The 16,618-nt window shown below is 37.9% G+C and overlaps 6 protein-coding genes and 1 non-coding gene across 9 annotated transcripts in view; 3 read left to right on the top strand and 4 right to left on the bottom strand.

The window, feature by feature from the left end:
* Positions 1-1,344: 1,344 nt before the first annotated feature.
* LOC108651840 (uncharacterized protein CG13380) lies at positions 1,345-2,813 on the bottom strand. Of its 2 annotated transcripts, none has more exons than XM_018101743.3 (3): positions 2,621-2,813; positions 1,721-2,055; positions 1,345-1,643 (listed from the first exon to the last, which is right to left on the bottom strand). In XM_018101743.3, exons 2-3 carry the CDS (start codon positions 2,048-2,050, stop codon positions 1,506-1,508), a joined length of 468 nt encoding a protein of 155 aa, XP_017957232.2. In that variant the 5' UTR covers positions 2,051-2,055; positions 2,621-2,813; the 3' UTR covers positions 1,345-1,505. The 2 variants fall into 2 exon arrangements, with proteins under 2 accessions (XP_017957232.2, XP_089115251.1); XM_089259125.1 differs by having other exon boundaries at positions 1,721-2,084; positions 2,621-2,769.
* Positions 2,814-3,044: 231 nt separating this feature from the next.
* Positions 3,045-3,661, bottom strand: LOC108651841 (uncharacterized protein CG13380). Its single transcript, XM_018101744.3, has 2 exons — positions 3,286-3,661; positions 3,045-3,225 (listed from the first exon to the last, which is right to left on the bottom strand). Exons 1-2 carry the CDS (start codon positions 3,475-3,477, stop codon positions 3,145-3,147), a joined length of 273 nt encoding a protein of 90 aa, XP_017957233.1. The 5' UTR covers positions 3,478-3,661; the 3' UTR covers positions 3,045-3,144.
* A 503-nt stretch (positions 3,662-4,164) lies between these two features.
* On the top strand, positions 4,165-4,236 carry TRNAP-CGG (transfer RNA proline (anticodon CGG)). The gene has a single exon. It is a non-coding gene; the product is annotated as a tRNA-Pro (tRNA).
* Positions 4,237-4,601: 365 nt separating this feature from the next.
* On the bottom strand, positions 4,602-7,700 carry not (ubiquitin carboxyl-terminal hydrolase nonstop). The gene is made up of 5 exons (XM_018101733.3): positions 6,945-7,700; positions 6,486-6,887; positions 5,858-5,965; positions 4,977-5,797; positions 4,602-4,923 (listed from the first exon to the last, which is right to left on the bottom strand). The coding sequence occupies exons 1-5, from the start codon at positions 7,062-7,064 to the stop codon at positions 4,881-4,883; spliced, it is 1,494 nt and encodes a 497-aa protein (XP_017957222.3). The 5' UTR covers positions 7,065-7,700; the 3' UTR covers positions 4,602-4,880.
* A 513-nt stretch (positions 7,701-8,213) lies between these two features.
* LOC108651834 (uncharacterized) lies at positions 8,214-10,718 on the top strand. Its single transcript, XM_018101738.3, has one exon. It carries the CDS (start codon positions 8,312-8,314, stop codon positions 9,350-9,352), a length of 1,041 nt encoding a protein of 346 aa, XP_017957227.1. The 5' UTR covers positions 8,214-8,311; the 3' UTR covers positions 9,353-10,718.
* LOC108651837 (adenosine 5'-monophosphoramidase HINT3) lies at positions 10,624-11,625 on the bottom strand. Its single transcript, XM_018101741.3, has 3 exons — positions 11,305-11,625; positions 11,053-11,246; positions 10,624-10,988 (listed from the first exon to the last, which is right to left on the bottom strand). The coding sequence occupies exons 1-3, from the start codon at positions 11,564-11,566 to the stop codon at positions 10,947-10,949; spliced, it is 498 nt and encodes a 165-aa protein (XP_017957230.2). The 5' UTR covers positions 11,567-11,625; the 3' UTR covers positions 10,624-10,946.
* Positions 11,626-12,289: 664 nt separating this feature from the next.
* bbg (PDZ domain-containing protein big bang) overlaps positions 12,290-16,618 on the top strand; it is a 268,523-nt gene continuing 264,194 nt past the window's right edge. For both annotated transcript variants that reach the window (XR_016196692.1, XM_089259489.1), the window contains exons 1-2: positions 12,290-12,524; positions 15,057-15,322. The gene's annotated coding sequence lies outside the window, so the exon portion shown is untranslated. The remainder of the gene's footprint in view (positions 12,525-15,056; positions 15,323-16,618) is intronic.

The raw sequence follows: 16,618 nt of genomic DNA on the forward strand, positions 1-16,618 counted from the left end.
ACAGACCAAACAGGACAACGGAAATTAGACACGAAGCCAATGCCAGTTAGCGCGGTTTGAAGGGGTGGCAAGCCAAGCGTGGGGGATCCACGGCAACTGCAACAATGAAAGCGAACTCTGCCCTGGCAGCTCAATTTAGCTGTGGGGGAGTATTATTCTAGTGGTAAATACATATATAGAGATATCAAATGGAAGCTGGGGAGTATGCATATGGGAGAACATATAAAGTTACTTAGATCAACTCACTGAAGCGAGCTAGGAGATAGCCAAATAGAAAATTTAAATATAATTATTCCAATTTAGATATAAACAATGCATATGAAAGGAACTTTCCTGCTTTCAATGCTGCCTTCCTGATTAAACAAAATAGTCTTTTACTATATATACCTAAAGAAAATAAAAGCTTGACTTGACCTGACCTGTTGAGTGGAAGTTTGCTGTTGAAAAATATTGCTTTAAAACTTGGCCAGCAGCAACAGCAGCAGACAACGGCAGACACTTGAAGGCCTCAGTTGCAGAGAGTTGAGACCAAATCAAGGGAATCCATTGAATGGCTTTGCAGCAAGCTGTTGAGATAAGTACGAACTTCAGTTGCCAACAAACCGATGCAGATGCCCTGCTAAGCATAGCCCCGGGACAAGATGTTTCAGACAGCAGCAGCAGCAGCAGCAACAGCAGCTAGATTGTGGTTGCAGTTGCCCAGTTGGACACTGGGGAGGCATTGTAAGACGATTTGAACTTTTAAGTGATTGAATTGTTATCGGCGACATGAATTTGTTTGGCAATTTGACTGATGGCGCCCCGGGAACGGTACTATTGAATGCGATAATGGTGCACAGCGAATAAGTTAAGCGCAAACTGCTAACAAATTGCCCCAGCTCTGTGCTCAAGAGCCGTTTAAAGCAAAGTGTTGCAGGCCTTTGTTAGTTGAGGCTCTTCCTGCCAACTGAGTGCTTACTGTGTCTATCACCTGCCAACAGAGAGAGAGAGAGAGGATTAAAGCGTTGCAGGCGTTAGCAACAACACGTCACTTACTTGATGCCAAGTCACGGCTGCCAACTGCTTTAGCTGCGCTCTTTGCCACATCTGCCATATGGCATATGCCATATGCCACATGCAACATGCAACATGCAATCATGTCAAGCTGCTGCTACTTACGCGCCCGCATGCTCCTTGCTGCCAGCTTATGTGGAACTTACTGCGAGCCAAGCTGTCGACGACATTGAGGACTTCATAAATGTCATACTCGAAGTGTTTGAGTGTGTGTGTGTGCAGGTGTCTGGCGTTGTTTAAGCCCAACCGGCGTCGTCCTGCCTGCCGCAGGCGTATTATGTGAATGAGACATGGATTAATAGCACAGATTTGAGTGTACACTAGAACTAGGTTATATTTAATGTTAATCTCAGTTAATACAAGATCGTGTCCCAGCATGAATACATATCATATGTACGTTCTTTTTGCTTGTTGCTATAATACTAATTAATCGAACCGAGTCTCAAACTCAGCTACCATTCGTCATCGTCATTCGGTAAACTGGCATCTTCAATCTTGCGAATTTGTGCCCACGACAACTTGGATACCTTCGCCTCTGTGGTGGGTGCACAACAGTATGGGCACTGGTGAAACTCCATCAGAAAGTAATCCTGCGCACAGAGATTACAATATTTGACCATTAATTATGCCTCTCAGCTCAAGTCAATAAAAGTCAATGTAAACATACCAATGGATGCTGCTTGCAGCGCTCGTAAATGCGTCCATGGAAAAAATGATGGCAACGTCCGCATTCGAATGCCTGTTGGGGCCGATTGCAGATGCACAAATGCACCTCATACTTGTAATCGGCTGGCGGATCATATTTCAATTTCTTGTCCGATTCATTTCCCTTCTGCATGCCTTTGTAATTCTTATAGCCGACCGGCGTATTATTGGCGTTATATATGTCGTTGACGTTCTTGGTGTTGTTGTTTTCCTTCTTATTGTTCCCGTTGTTGGCGTTGGTCCAGTTCCTATCGTTGTTATTGTAGTCAGGATTTCCTGAATCGCAGTTCATCTTGTCTGAAATTATTGCTTCTGTCAGCAGTTAACTGGTAACCAAAACAAAAAAAAACAAAAACACTTCACATATAAACACATACAATATGTAAATGTATGTATGTATGTAAATTGTGTGACTTTGAAAAAAAAAATCTTGAAGATTCGACAAATAAACAGAGCTGTATGTAAGCACACATACAACACATGCCTGCCTATACATGCATTTACATACATACATATTTATGTATGTGTGTATGCGCATTCCACTAATAACAGGAGTTCCGAATTCGAAGTTCATCTTGAGCAGAATTATTACTGTTTCAGCAATTAACTGCAAAAAAAGCCTTCACTTCACATTCTAATTCTGTATGTCTTTCAAAACAAAGTCTTGAAGTAGACCACAAATAAATGTCACAAATGGTTGTCACACATGCATGTTGTACATGACTAAAATTCCACTTATAAAAAAAAAAAATAAACAAAAAAAAACTTCTTTTCGAAAAAAGTGACGTTAAAAAACAAATTCAATTGTTTCCTGCACATATTGCGTATATATCAAATACAATTAGTGCTCAATATCAATTACCTTTCAAAGAAAACGAGTGCGTACGCAAAATATAACAAACAAATATTTAATTGTGCACAACTGCGTCGCGAAAATATTCAACTAAACAGTCAGTGCTGGGTAGCTTTGTCTGGCCATAAAAAAGCTAGATAACAACAGCCAAAGCAGCTGTCCGATCCACTCATTCCGCTAGAAGACCACGCAATTATAGCTTTTTTATTGTATTGCGGCTATAAATGCCAATAGGGAATCGGCAGAATTGACAGCACAATCGCGCAAAAATATTTAAGTAACGGTGTTTAAGGGTGTTGTAAAATGCCAACCAAACCTAAAAGCAGCTCTGATCTACGCACACATGCACAGGTAAACATGTAGAAGAGTATACGCCCAAACATACACACGCGTACCGAAATGTGAAAAAGAAACCATTTTCTCTTGTGCTTACATAAAAAATCAAATTTATTTATATATTTGTGAATTTCATTGTGCTTATTAATTACGTATGTATGTCTTCAGCATACTGTCTGTCGTCAACGACATGAGTCTTACATTGGATCCCCCATTTGCAAATCTTTAGCAGCAGCTCCACAGAAAGCGCAATAGCGCGCATCCATAAGATATGCAACCTGAAAAAGCGCGATCATTAAATTTATATACATATAAGCATATCAAATATCTTTGCTTACTTCTGGATGCATCTGACAACGTTCAGCAATGCGACCCACGAACGTTTTTTTGCAACTGGTGCAAAAAATTGAGCCGCGCTTCCGATTGCAAATACAGTTCTCGCAGCCAGCCATTTCCGGCTTCTTGAGCACAGGAAATTTCGATGCGGATAGGTAAGAATATTTCTTCGTTTTATTACTTTGAACTTCCATACTGCAGTGCTCTTCGCTTGCTTTTGCCGTTGTTTACTCGCTGAGCTTACAGTAGTTTTTGAATCAACACGATCATCGCCTACGCTGGGATTCCTGGTCGGCAGCCAGTGCTGTAAAATAAGCTGAGATCGATAGCAATATTGTTGATATTCCTCCACTTGTTTATAATATTTATTGAAGAGCCTACAAAGCCATGTGCTATTATTAATTTATAAATAAGCTACATAAATGCACTTTTAATTTAGTAGCCTGTAAAAATTAAATAAATAATTAATTAAATTAAATAATGATATTCAAATTTGATCAAATAAATCAATAAGATTTCTAACCTCTAACTTCACCTACTTTCAAAGTGAGTAACCCTACATTTTAGCTAATAGTTATTTTCTAATACAATCAACAAATAATGTATGTATGTTTATGAAAATCATAATTGTGTACATAATCTCAATATACCGTTCAATATATATTTCAGGTTTCCATGGATCATAACCTAAATGATGCTAGACAGGTTTGTGTCTATGCTAAAAACAGCAATTATTTTAGCATGGACACGAACCCCGTGGCATACTATGGTCGTCTCTTTCTAACACGTGTTGCATGCGCTGCCCAATATATACAAATTTTGTAATAGTCAGCGCGGACGCAGCAAATTGAAATATACAATATGGCGGACCACCTTCAACCGGCTCGTTGGTCTAGGGGTATGATTCTCGCTTCGGGTGCGAGAGGTCCCGGGTTCAATTCCCGGACGAGCCCAAGTGTTAAAACCAAATTTTTTGTGATTATATTTTTTTTTCAAAATCCTGAACACTACGCAATCAACAAATGAAATAAAGAAAAGTATTCCGCTCTAAAAACAAAACAAGAAGCTGCTCTTAGCTGCAAAGATTATATCAGTTAGGTTTCATTTTTTTGATTTTCTTTTGTTTGTTTAAATTGTTGGAAATTTCTTGAGTAAGAGCAAAAATTGTGATATTTCGTTTTGTTTCTTTCTTGCGTCGCATTTTGGTTGCTATGCATAAATTTTTTGTTTCTTTGTTTTACATACATAAGCAATTATTTGTAGTTTAGCATTCGTTTAGTTTTTAGCATTATGTGCTGGAAATACTTAGAACAATATGTTTGTGTTTTTTTTTTTTTTTGTTTGCATTAATTAAGATTAAGATTTGTTGTTGTTGTTGTAAGCGCTGCCGCGTTCTTGTCTGCATTTTGTATATTTGTAGTTGTAGTAGTAATCGTAGTTGGATGTGTGTGTGTGTGTATGCTACATGCACTGGCACCAAGAGTGCCACTCTCTGTGAGTGTGTGGGTATGAGTGAGTGTGGGTGGCTGAGTGATTTGTGAGAGCGAGATAAACAGTCTCTATGGATGCGCTGAGTTTGTATCCTTGTCCCTGCCGCTCACTCGTACTCCAAGACATTCTTATGGTAGAATAATAAATAACTGAAAAAGAGAGTATATTAATATTACAAATTACGTAATCATTGCCAACTCACCCCTCGCTGTCGAGCACCTGCTTGAGCGATGCCATTGTTATCACATGATCATCGCACTTGACCCACGTATCCTTCTGATGTCGCACATAGGCCGTATAGTGCCCGGTATCGATGGTGCCCACGTGATTGACAACGGCGTACAGGGAGAACCGAAAGTCCCCATAGGCATTGTTCTTCTCGGACATGAAGGGCGTCATATCGAACTCAACGGGAAACTGAATAAACGATGAGATTTTGCGATCGATCAACGCCGAATGCTCGAAGCGCTTCAGGTGGAACGACACGACGCTGGGCAGAGTGCGCAGGCTGAACTGTTTGGTGGACTCCTGATACGATTTGCAGGTGGAGCATTTGATTTTGGCCGCCGAGCCGAGATGCTCGGCTCGCGTATAGCGCTCCAGGCAATCGATCAGTGTTTTCGGTGTGACGCCGCCATGCGATGTCGTCTCGCCGAGATCCAGTGAGATGTCCCAGAAGGGATCGAATGTGGTGGAAACGCCTTTGCATGCCTGGCACACGACGTCGCTCTGCAGCATGCCCGTAAAGATTTGATCGATGATGCAGTTGCACTGGCCATAGCTATGCGTGGCCGTTGCGTTGGCACTGGAGCTGGAATTGCCACCCGTGGCGCTCGAGCTGTTGCTCTTGCTCTCGTGCTCCGACTTGGCCTTCACACAATGCCGATGCAGCACATCCAGCGTGGCGATGAAGAACTCATGCGCATCCTGCTGCTCATAGCCGGCCAGATGTTTCGCATGATTCCAAATTAAATGCAGCAAGCGATGCAGCGACAATGGAGTACGTGAGCCGGAATAGAACTCCTGCAGAAGCAAACCCGAAGTTCAATCATTGTACAAATTGGCTAAGGCGCATGCGCTTACCTGGAAGAGACGCGACACCTCGCATACCAAACACTTGTGTGAGGACTTGCCACAGTCGTGGCGATCCGACATGAAATAGTCGCTCAGCAGCGGCGTGTGTACCAGAGCCTAAGAGGAAGCGTTCAGATAAGATTAAAATTACATATATACAAAATTATTAAGTAAACACGATGAATTTTAAATACCCTTACAGTCACCGAAAGTTTATAAGGCCAGAAGCAAATAGGAATTGAATATCCCAGTTATATACATACATACATATATGATAATTAATATAGTATATACACATACATATATATCATATTATAATCGATAAATCTGCACAATTGGATATCATTATTATATCTATCAATATTATATCTAATATAAATTTAAATAATTTAATTTTTATTAATAAACTCAACATTATCTTTATTTAAAGCAACTACAATAAAAAGCAAAAACTTGTTTTATTTTAAATTGAATATTTGTTATCGAAAAATTCGATTTTTTGAATATACAGCTATGCAAGATTCGAAATATAGAAACTTATTTGCAAATATAAGGGATGACACTTTAAATATATATGTACTTAATACGATAAATTGAAATTCCATTTCCAATACGATATTTTCTTAAACCAACTCACCTGGACAATGCAGTTCATGAAGCAGGTAGCGCCCAGATTGAGCAACCCTCGCAGCCCGATTGTCTGATTGGGTCGCACCAGACGCCGCCGTGCATTGGCTAGCAGCAGGTTCGTCTCCTTGGGCGTCGGTATCCATGGTATCCAGCCGAGGCTCTTTTGCAGATCCTTTGCTTCTAGCTTGCGATTAATTATCGCATACTCACGACTGCGTGCATCATATATGAAGTCACGACACGCATAACAGTAGAGCGTGCCATGCGACAGCTCCAATGCGATATTGTGTTTCTTGGCCCTCAGATGGCTGGTGATGTGAGCACCGCGACAGCCAAAGTAGATGCAATGCAGGCAGGCGTACAGCTGGATGCCATAGCTGCCGCACTCGAAGCAATAGCAGTGTATGGCCTATAGAGAAGGGGTTAGGGAGGGTTGGTTCTGCTACTGCGTGCTGCTGCTGCTCACCTTTTTCTCACGCGCATCCTTGTTGACGCAGGCAGCGAAGTAGGCATCGATAACACGAAAGGTATCGTAGCTGTGCTCCTTTACGTAGCTCTGATAGTGCCGGCAGCCCGTTTCCGACATGTCGTTAACGTTAGCGTCGCTGTCGCCGTCGACGTCGCTGCTATCGCTGACGTTGACGTTGACGTCGGCTTTGGCGTCGAGCTCAGCGGCAAGCTTTTGCACGGTGCGCAAGCAAACGGGCAGCGACAAATTCGTCGCATTCAGCGGACCCTTTGTTAGCTGTGCGCCTTCCACGCCCCCACCGACCCGCCCACCGCTAACAACAACAGTTTCCTCAGCCGGACACCGGCCGGCAGCCGCCTCTGTGTTTGTTGCTGTTGTTGTCGCTGCTGCGGCCGCTGCCGCTGCCGCCGCCGCTGCTGCTCGAGTAAGTGTTGCTGGAGCTGTTGCTGTTGTTGGGAGTAAACGAACTTCAGGTACAACGTCGGCCGCTCCCCGGCCCAAAGACGCGTATGCGCGCTTGCTGTTGTTGTTGTTGCTGCTGGTGTTGTTATTGCCACCACTGCTGGCTCGACTGCCGGCGCCGCTGCTGCTACCGCTGCCGCTGCCACTGCTTAAAATGCTTGTTGTACTATCAACACTGTTCTCTTTTGTTTTCGTTCGTTTTGCAGACGGCTGTGGCACTGTGCTTTTATCACACTTGCGCTGTTTTCGTCGAATTTTGGCCACTTTTAAGCTGAACACGGGGCACGAATTGTGTAAAATAGGAACTTTGTCGTTTTGTGGCCCTTTGATCAGTTTTCTGCTTTTTTCAAAGACACTGATTTTGCACACACGCACACACACACACAAATGCCACAGCGTACACACGCACAACCACACACACACTCGCATACGCACAAGCACACATGCATGGGTAGCGGGCACAAACATACGAAAAACGAAGCAGCGAGCAGAGAACAGCGCACACAGCTGAAGTCGACTCTTGGATTGTTGATATAATATCGATACCAAACGATGCTGTTTTTTTCCTCTCGGCGATGTTTTTCAATACCGATAAATAGTGTGTGCAAATCATCGACAACAAGTTTGCATATTTAATATAGTATTTAAAATTGAATATACATAGTAATAAATAAAATACAGTTTCTTTCATTATTTTCAAATTAATGTAAGAGCAGACAGCTTCTGTTATCTTGGCGCTTAATTATGTTAAAGAATTTTGCAGTATATTCGTGTGGAATATATCTGTGTGACCAAAGTAACACAGTGCTAAAATATACAAAAATACTGCCAGTTGAAAGGATTGATTTGTCTTTCAAACAATTTTATTTGTATACAATATTTGCAGAGCATAAATTGAAGCAATGGAAAAGTGCTGCCGCGTTTGCAGAGATAACGCAAACAAATTAGTGGACATTTTTGACGAACATGCAGTGCTGGAGAACGAACCCAGCCTGGCCGAAATGCTGGCCGACTGCACCAGCTGTGAGGTAAACAAAGATGATGCACTACCTCAACAAATGTGCGAATCTTGCATTGCGGATGCACGCCATTTCTACGAATTCAAGCGTAAGTGCGAGGAGAGTCAACAGTATTTCTGGCAAATGCTCGAGGCAAACAATATGCAGCTGGCCGAATGGGCTGAGGATATGATCTCAGTGAAAATTGAAGAGCAGCAAATCGGAGAGGATTTGACTGATGAAATGGACAAATGTGTGTACACAGATGCGCAGACCAAAGTCGAGGACACCTGGAACTCGGACATTTATTCGGCGTGTCAGTTTAAAATCGAGTGTGATGTGATCTGTGAAACAAATAGCGAAAACTTTACCCTGGACGAATCATTACCCAGCAAGAATGTGGCGAATCGCTGCTCCACCTGTGGCAAGGAATTCCTAAGCAAAAAGAAACTCATACTGCACGAGCGTTTTCATGCCCGCAAGCGCGAGCACAAGTGCCAGATGTGTCCCAAGGAATTCGTCAATCCCGGCAATCTGGCGGACCACATCCGCGCTCATACTGGTGAGCGGCCCTACAAGTGTCCGCATTGCGTGAAAGCCTTCACCCAGCGCGGCCGGCTCAATGAACACATTCGCACACACACAGGCGAACGGCCCTTCAAGTGCCTGGAGTGCCCCAAGACCTTTGCCAATGCTGGCAATCTAACAGTGCACAAGCGAATCCATTCCGGAAAGCGTCCGTACAAGTGCAATCTGTGCCAGGCATCATATGTCCAGCCGGGTGCTCTGCAAAGGCATCGCCGGGTGCATCTAACTGACGAGCGGCCCTTCAAGTGTGTCATCTGCCTGATGCCATTCCCCAAGAGCTCCTATCTCAAGCGACACATGAACAGACACACAGATGATCCGAACTTCCTGAAGGGTATGGGCTTGAATCTCTGTTGAATTTGAAGCGCAAAAATATTTGAACTATCTGAAAATTCATTTATGGAAAACCCTTGGGAATTATCAAAGAAAAATGGTCGAAATGTGAACTTATACAGAAGATTTGCAAAATCTTGAATGTTTCAAAAACAAATTTAAGAAATCTGAAATGTCCAAGCTGGCAAATAACATATAAAGTAAGAGAAAACAAAGATTTGAATGTGAACATATAAAACAATTATAAGAAAAATCTAAAATATTCCCAAATAATTCAACAAACCTGAAATATCTTCAAGCATAGAGGACTACAACAAAAAATTGTATGGAATTGTATCTTTAAAAATCAATTATAACTAATTTGTAAAAGTTCTTAAAATCGCCATAAATGTCAAAACCAATTTTTATGATTCAGCTGAGAATTTGCATTACATAAAACTTCTAATCGAAGCTGAAGAAACTCAACATAAAAAAATCATTAATTACCTTTAATTATTTTAAACAACTTTAAATATATATTAAATGTGCGAAGTAAAGTTCTATCAAAACTCTGACAAAAACTTTTAGGAATGACTAGGCTATAGCTTACATATTCCAAAAACCTAAGATATTGGAAAAATTTAAATAATGTATAACAATATTTTTAAGAATATATTTAAAGAAAATTATTTTTGTAAAATTTTCTACAATATGTTTAGTAATTAGCCAATTAATATTATCTTCTAAATTTTATCATTCCAAAAATTCGCTAAAATATGAGCAAATTTTACCAAATTATAATAAGAAGTTTAAGGTAAATGAAATTATTTGACAAATTTTAAATATGTTTAAGCAAATTTCCTAGGTTAGAAATCCAAGCTATTTGTTATATGTGTAAAAGCTGAGTGTATTTCACAAAATGTCTAGCTTAGGATCTTAAGTATTAAAATATTCACAAACATTTTTAATATTTTCTAAGTGTGTGAACTCTATTAACCTTTGCTTTAATAGAGCTAAAAGTTATTATTCCATAAAATATGCAGAGTACGATATTCGAAGCATCGACTTTAATCATTTAATATTTGAAATATTTCTGCAACATGCAAATATCCCAAAAAGAACAGAATTCTGATTCTCAAAGAAATTTCCAACATTTGACTGATTCATATACAGATAATTTAAATTACAAATTTTAACTATTACAAAAATGTATTCAAAGATTTACAAAATCTGAAAAGAAAAATCCAAAAATAATGAAAGCCTAAAAACACAATTGTTAAATACGCTAAGTAGTTTAATCAACAATAATTTATACATTTTATTTTTAGCCTAATTATTTATTGTATGTGTCCGAAGGTTGTCTAAAAAGTGTGTGAACTAACAAAAATATATCTATTTATTTAAACAATTATATTATATTATATATGTCTTTTGTCTTCCTTTAGCGTTATGTGAAAACTATATATTTTTCGAACTACCCTCGCATTAAGGTGTTGGCTATTTGTTCATACACATGTGTTTAGCTTATCTAAGAATTAGTTTAAGTGCATATCATAAAACCGAAAATAAAGTATATATATATACAAAATATATTTCTTTAAAAGAAAATTATTTGGGCACGTCGAGTGCAAGTGGAAAATTACACTGCTTTTGTCCGCAAATAAGCTAGAGCGTCCTGGGCCTAAATTAACAGAGATAAGATAGTTAAAGAAATATCAGATTATATAAATAAGCTTATTACGTACGGTTTTGAACCAAGCGGTCGAAGGTCTAAACATCATCCGAGAGACAAATGGCATTTGGGAACGTGGAGCTATTCCGTGCATATGCAAATGCTTCACGGAGATGAAAGGCGGAAAATGGAAGCCGTAGAGTGCGTCCGCTGTGCTAATGCCCTTTGATACGAAGAAGTTTTTCATCTCTTCCTCCATGAGGCTCACTAGAGATATAAAATATACATAAATATAGCGTATAATTTAATACTACGTTTTATTTACCCATTTTTATGTGCGATTTGTTGAGCGTTTTCAGACTATCGTAATGTTCCTTTGGCACAATTAGGTAATGGTGTTGCGCAGCTGGTTTTATGTCTTTGAATATGGCAAAATCATCCGATTCCATTTCCAAAACTGTGTCAGTTCTGCCATTTACAATATTACAGAAGATGCAATCTCCAGCTTCCATTTCGCATGCTACACTAAATTTTGTAAATATTGCTGCGAACAGCTGCACCACTATCGGAATAAATATCGATGACATTGTAGTTTTCAATTTGTTAGCGATATTTAGCTATTGTATTGAAGCAATTGAAGTTATTTTCATATATCGATAGCTAGCCTACTCAGTTCTCTCAGTTTTCGCGCGCGAGCAACAGTTAAAATTATTTATAAAACGTATTATGAAATATGGGCATTCAATAAACTTTTCGTGTTCGCGAGGGTAGATATTATTAGTTTATTTGGTTTTAGTGCAGTGTGAAAAAGCTATAAAATAATAAGGAATTGTTTTAATATAGTTTAAATGGTCAAATTGTAAATGTATAAGCGAATGCAAAGCAAAGGCAACGGTGAGCTAACTGTAAATGAAATGTTCGTTTATAAAGGCAACAGTGAGCTAACTGTTAATGAAATGTTCGTTTAATGGAGTTTCTGTTTTAATGTAAAGTTGTTTAAATGTATTGAAAATATATTTATGCATGTGTTGTCTGTGGATCACCTATTGTCAAAAAAAAAAAAACACCCTGTATATTTTTTACCCTAGTTGGTCAGCTTGCAACAGCTGAGCGCTAAAGCTACTCTCTTGCTTTCGCTCTCTCTCTCAGATTTGCTGTGTGTCGCTCTGCGCTTTTGGCCTTTTTTCTAAGCCGCTTAAGCAGCAGCTGCGCTGCGCCGCTTTCGCACTGAGTCAGGTTTTTTTTCTTTTGTTTTTGTTTTTGTAGCTTGCTGCCAGCGCGCTTGCTTGGCCGCTCGCTTTAGCCGCCCGTTGTTTTGCCTCACAGTCTGAGTTTGGTACGTAGCGCGTTCGTAACGCGCGCGTTTTTATTCATCGGCCTCGATTGCCGTCTCTGCGTTCTTGTTCATATTAGTTTATTTCGAAGAGTTTCGACGACGACGGTTGCTGCGTACTTTGCGGCTAATTATCAAATTAAACCAAGTGAAAAATGAGCAAAACTCAAAAACAAGCGGAATAATTGATAATATACATATTTAGCATATATGTAAGCAAAGTGATAACGGTTTATTTAATTGGCATAAATAATGTGCTTAAATTGGAGTTTTGGAATTTCGATTGAATGTTTGAAAGAGACTGAAGCGCAAATACATATAGATAGCGGAATTATTGGAATTTGCTATGCATAATATAAACTTAGCATTAATTCAGATATAAAATAATATTTTAGCAATGAAGCGGTTCTGAGAGGTTTAAGTTCATAATCAAATATTCAAATCATAATGCATTATAAATTAGTAGAATGAAATGGCTGATTTAATTAAAAGAAAAACAAATATTTCTTCATAATGTACTTGTTTAAATAACAGAGAACAATAATAAGATCTGGATAGGCAGATAAATTAATCATACCTCAAACCAAGTCAAAGATCAATAGTAATAAAATTTAAAAATAAAATAATAAAAAATAATAATAATATTCATAAAACAATTTAAAAAAATTAAAGCAAAAGGAAAATAAACAAAAAATTTAATAATAAATATAAAATAAATAATAAATAATAATAAAAATCAAACAAACGAAAAATTAATAATAAATTTTATATAAATATATATTGGTAAAAAATTAGCATATTTTCAATAAAGTAATTGAATTATCAACATTTATTTTTATCATAAAACAAATATTTTTTTTATGTTTAGTATTGATATGTTTTAAAAATTTGTATATTTCACATTAAAGTAGTTCAAACAATTAAGAAACAAATAGTAAATGCAATAGAAACATGTAATCAAAAACTATTAATTAAATATGAAGTATTATTTTATTATATATTTTATACAAATTCTATATATACATATTAATATATATGTATATATTAAAATCTTTAAAAAATTGATAAAAAATCGTTAAAATCTGTTTCATAATATCTATTTTAAATTATCAATAAATAAAATATAAATATTGACATTATATGCCATCAATCAATCAAATGAAATAAATAGGCATTTCATAGCTGTTAAATATATGTATGAAAAATATTTTGCAGTTATTTAACAGATATTTGAAAACTCTGTGGCATGATCACTTGGCCCCGCCCCTTGGCGCACACACGCTCCACGCAGCCAAACCAGCCATAGATATATTTTCATATACGCCTTTATAGACATACAGCAGCCCCAATCAACATTAGTTTCTTCAGCTCTGGCTAACCAAAATTGCCAACTTCCTGTTAAGTCGTGTGTCTGTCTGTCCGTCTGTCTATATGTCTGTCGAATGTCGAGTGAGGCGCCGAGTCATTAGCTCCTCGTCATGCCCACTCAAAGTACCGCTATGCTAGCCGGCTATTCGATGTATCTCTCTCCATATATCTTTAGACACAAAGTGCGAAGAGAGCGGTGGAGGGGAAGAAGGGGGCCGAGACGGGCATGACGGAGGCTAGACTGGGCACAGGTCTCGCAGATCCCGGCAGCTGTAGCCCCTTCACTTTTTTCATTTTTTTTTTCATTTAGCGAAAAAAAAGTTGGCGCAGCAAGTGCATTTCGCATTTCGCATTCCTCTGGCCGAAAGTCTGCTGCGCGGAGTTTTGCATCTCTGCGTCTGCGTCTGCGTCGCTTAACTGTAAATTGAGGCATGCTAGTGTGCCCACTCGCTGCCGCGCTCCCCTCTCTCTCGCTCCCTCTCTCCCTCTTCGCTTGTTGCATTTCTTTTGTCGTCAAGTTCAATGTGCGTTGACAATTTTCCATTTGTAAATGGGCTGGCAACTTTGATTTGTTTTTATTTTGTTGTTGTTGCGTACTTTCACACACACATACACACACACACACACGCTGCGCAATATGCATTGTATTTGGGCAGCTGTGCGTGTACTTTAATTTATTTTAAATCGATCGGCAATACAAATTAATGAATATATATAGACACACGACACGATACGATATATGTATATATATCTGTATGTATATCAGCTAATTTATCTGTGTTTCATTCAACCCGGAACTTGGCTGCTTAATGCTAAAGATTCATCTTCAATTGTCGCTAGATGCTAGGCGAAAAAAGAGAGAAGAAGAAGAGGAAAGAAGAGTAGAAGAAAAACCAAGGAAAAATCATGTGGCAAATCATGAATCGTTTTATTTTTGTGTATTGTGAAAGCGCAAGTTGTTGTAATTTTTACACTTTTACCGCGGCTCACATGCCCACAGATACATAACAGCATAAGATACACGGCTAGGCATACACACACACACACACATGCATAGATACAAAGATACATTGGATGGCTGGCGTAAGCATCTTTTCACAATTACCAACGCAGTTTGTCGTGTTAAAGCCGCTTAATTGAAAGTCTTGACTTATGACTCGAGCTTTAAGTGTGTGTGTGCGTGTGTGTGTGTGTGTGGAAAATGAATTTTCCAGCATGGCTCGTTGCAAAGTACGTGTGCTGCAAATTAAAGTGAAACTTAATATGCAGCCAATAAAGTATATATAAATTATACACATCTAAATGCTGGCAAATTCCAAGATCTCAATCTTCTATCTTTCTAGCAATCTAAATCCTAAATATCAAATTTCATACAGTGTGTTTGTGTACAAACTTAATGAAAAGTTTCAAGAAATACAAAATAAAATATATATATAAAATAAATAAAATAAATCAAAACAATAAACAAACCAATTTTGTTTATAAATAATCAAATGGTGCATTCGCATCCATTCGATTTTCATTGTGAATGTGAAAGTGTTGAAAAATCACGGCTATATTTTCCATTAGAAGCAGAAGAAGAAGAGAGACAGCGCAAAGCACAACACAGAAGGCAAACAGCGAACGAGCAAGAAAGATAAAGGTAAAGAAAATCACAAAAATAATAGATTTATAAGTAATAGAAATGTACGTACATATATTTATATTTTTTTTATGTCAAACGAAAGCTTCAACTGTTTGGATTCTGATCTCAAATATTATATATACAATTATATATCTTTATATATACATATATTTATACACTGACAGCATCGATCGCTCTACACACTGAGCTCATCTTGTCTTCCCTGATCAGTGCGCGAAACTTGTTCGAGCCGCTCTCAAATGGCTAAATGAGTCATTTTGACCACTTTGCGTTAACTGTTTCTAACGTTCTTAACGTGTTTTGTTTACCTTTTTCGTTTTTATTTTTGTTAATTTCTTGATTTTCTGTTTTATTTTTGCATAATTTCGTTTTGCAATTTTGGCTAGCTGCGAGTCTTGTACAAAAGACACGTTCCGTGATATGAGGGCTTGATATTTATGTGGGCTGCTTCCGATTCGCTGTATTTTAGATACCCTGTAAAGCTAGCTAACTGGTGTGATAAGCTGAAAATGCAGTTAAGAACACGATTTACTGTTATTAAACCCGAATTGACTCATCTTAATAAAATCATTTAATTATTAAACATTTTTGTGTTCGATTTGTTTCTTCATACTTTATAAGCGTAGAAGCTAGCTTTACTTGTTTCTATATTTATGTAGCCCGTTTTTTAAACAGTTTCCATAGCTCGTCTTACATTTCTAAGGTATTTTTGTTAAGAATTCTTCGCCTATTTATCTCATTGCATTCCACATATCATATTAATGACGATCTTAATTATAATTATTTTTAAGATATATCAAAATTGATTTACTCTCTGTTATTTCTAGTGCACTTTCAATATAGAGTTCTGTGTATACTACATACCCTGTAAGACCAATACCATAGGCATTGCAAGTCTTTTAATGCATTTACTATTTGATTCTGTGTACTTTAGATACCCTATAATTGATATTCTGAGGTCTGTTGAGGCAAAAACATGTTTATATACCCTATATATACTATATATCTTTATATATTAATCATTTATATTTAGTATTTGCTTGTTGCGGAACAATTATTCCATAAATATATATTCTTTTATATTTTGGGTGTTCTTTATATACCCTGTAAATTTAGTAGAGTTCATTAATTTACATTGATTTCTGCAAGTAATTGATTTTGAATTAATTTTTTATAAAAGTCAAAAGCATAGTGCCAATTTGGTTTGTATGCATTCCAAATACCCTGTAAAAATCATCTTCAAGCTTGACAAACTATAAACAAACTTTGAACTGTATGTTACTCAACATTTTC

Source organism: Drosophila navojoa, chromosome 4 (genome assembly GCF_054131105.1).
Source record: "Drosophila navojoa isolate 15081-1374.11 chromosome 4, UAZ_NAV_1.0, whole genome shotgun sequence".
Classification (NCBI taxonomy): Eukaryota; Metazoa; Arthropoda; class Insecta; order Diptera; family Drosophilidae; genus Drosophila; species Drosophila navojoa.

Excerpts from the sequence above, each read along its gene's own strand:
- LOC108651840 (XM_018101743.3), bottom strand. The coding sequence starts at position 2,050 with ATGAACTGCGATTCAGGAAATCCTGACTACAATAACAACGATAGGAAC. Across the intron at positions 1,644-1,720 it reads GCTGCAAGCAGCATCCATTG|GATTACTTTCTGATGGAGTT; the intron begins GTATGTTTACAT and ends CTCTGTGCGCAG.
- LOC108651841 (XM_018101744.3), bottom strand. The coding sequence starts at position 3,477 with ATGGAAGTTCAAAGTAATAAAACGAAGAAATATTCTTACCTATCCGCA. Across the intron at positions 3,226-3,285 it reads GTTGTCAGATGCATCCAGAA|GTTGCATATCTTATGGATGC; the intron begins GTAAGCAAAGAT and ends GCGCTTTTTCAG.
- not (XM_018101733.3), bottom strand. The coding sequence starts at position 7,064 with ATGTCGGAAACGGGCTGCCGGCACTATCAGAGCTACGTAAAGGAGCAC. Across the intron at positions 5,966-6,485 it reads TCATGAACTGCATTGTCCAG|GCTCTGGTACACACGCCGCT; the intron begins GTGAGTTGGTTT and ends GCTTCCTCTTAG. Across the intron at positions 4,924-4,976 it reads CAGGTGCTCGACAGCGAGGG|TTATTTATTATTCTACCATA; the intron begins GTGAGTTGGCAA and ends TCTCTTTTTCAG.
- LOC108651834 (XM_018101738.3), top strand. The coding sequence starts at position 8,312 with ATGGAAAAGTGCTGCCGCGTTTGCAGAGATAACGCAAACAAATTAGTG.
- LOC108651837 (XM_018101741.3), bottom strand. The coding sequence starts at position 11,566 with ATGTCATCGATATTTATTCCGATAGTGGTGCAGCTGTTCGCAGCAATA. Across the intron at positions 11,247-11,304 it reads CAAATCGCACATAAAAATGG|TGAGCCTCATGGAGGAAGAG; the intron begins GTAAATAAAACG and ends TTATATCTCTAG. Across the intron at positions 10,989-11,052 it reads CGACCGCTTGGTTCAAAACC|GCCCAGGACGCTCTAGCTTA; the intron begins GTACGTAATAAG and ends CTGTTAATTTAG.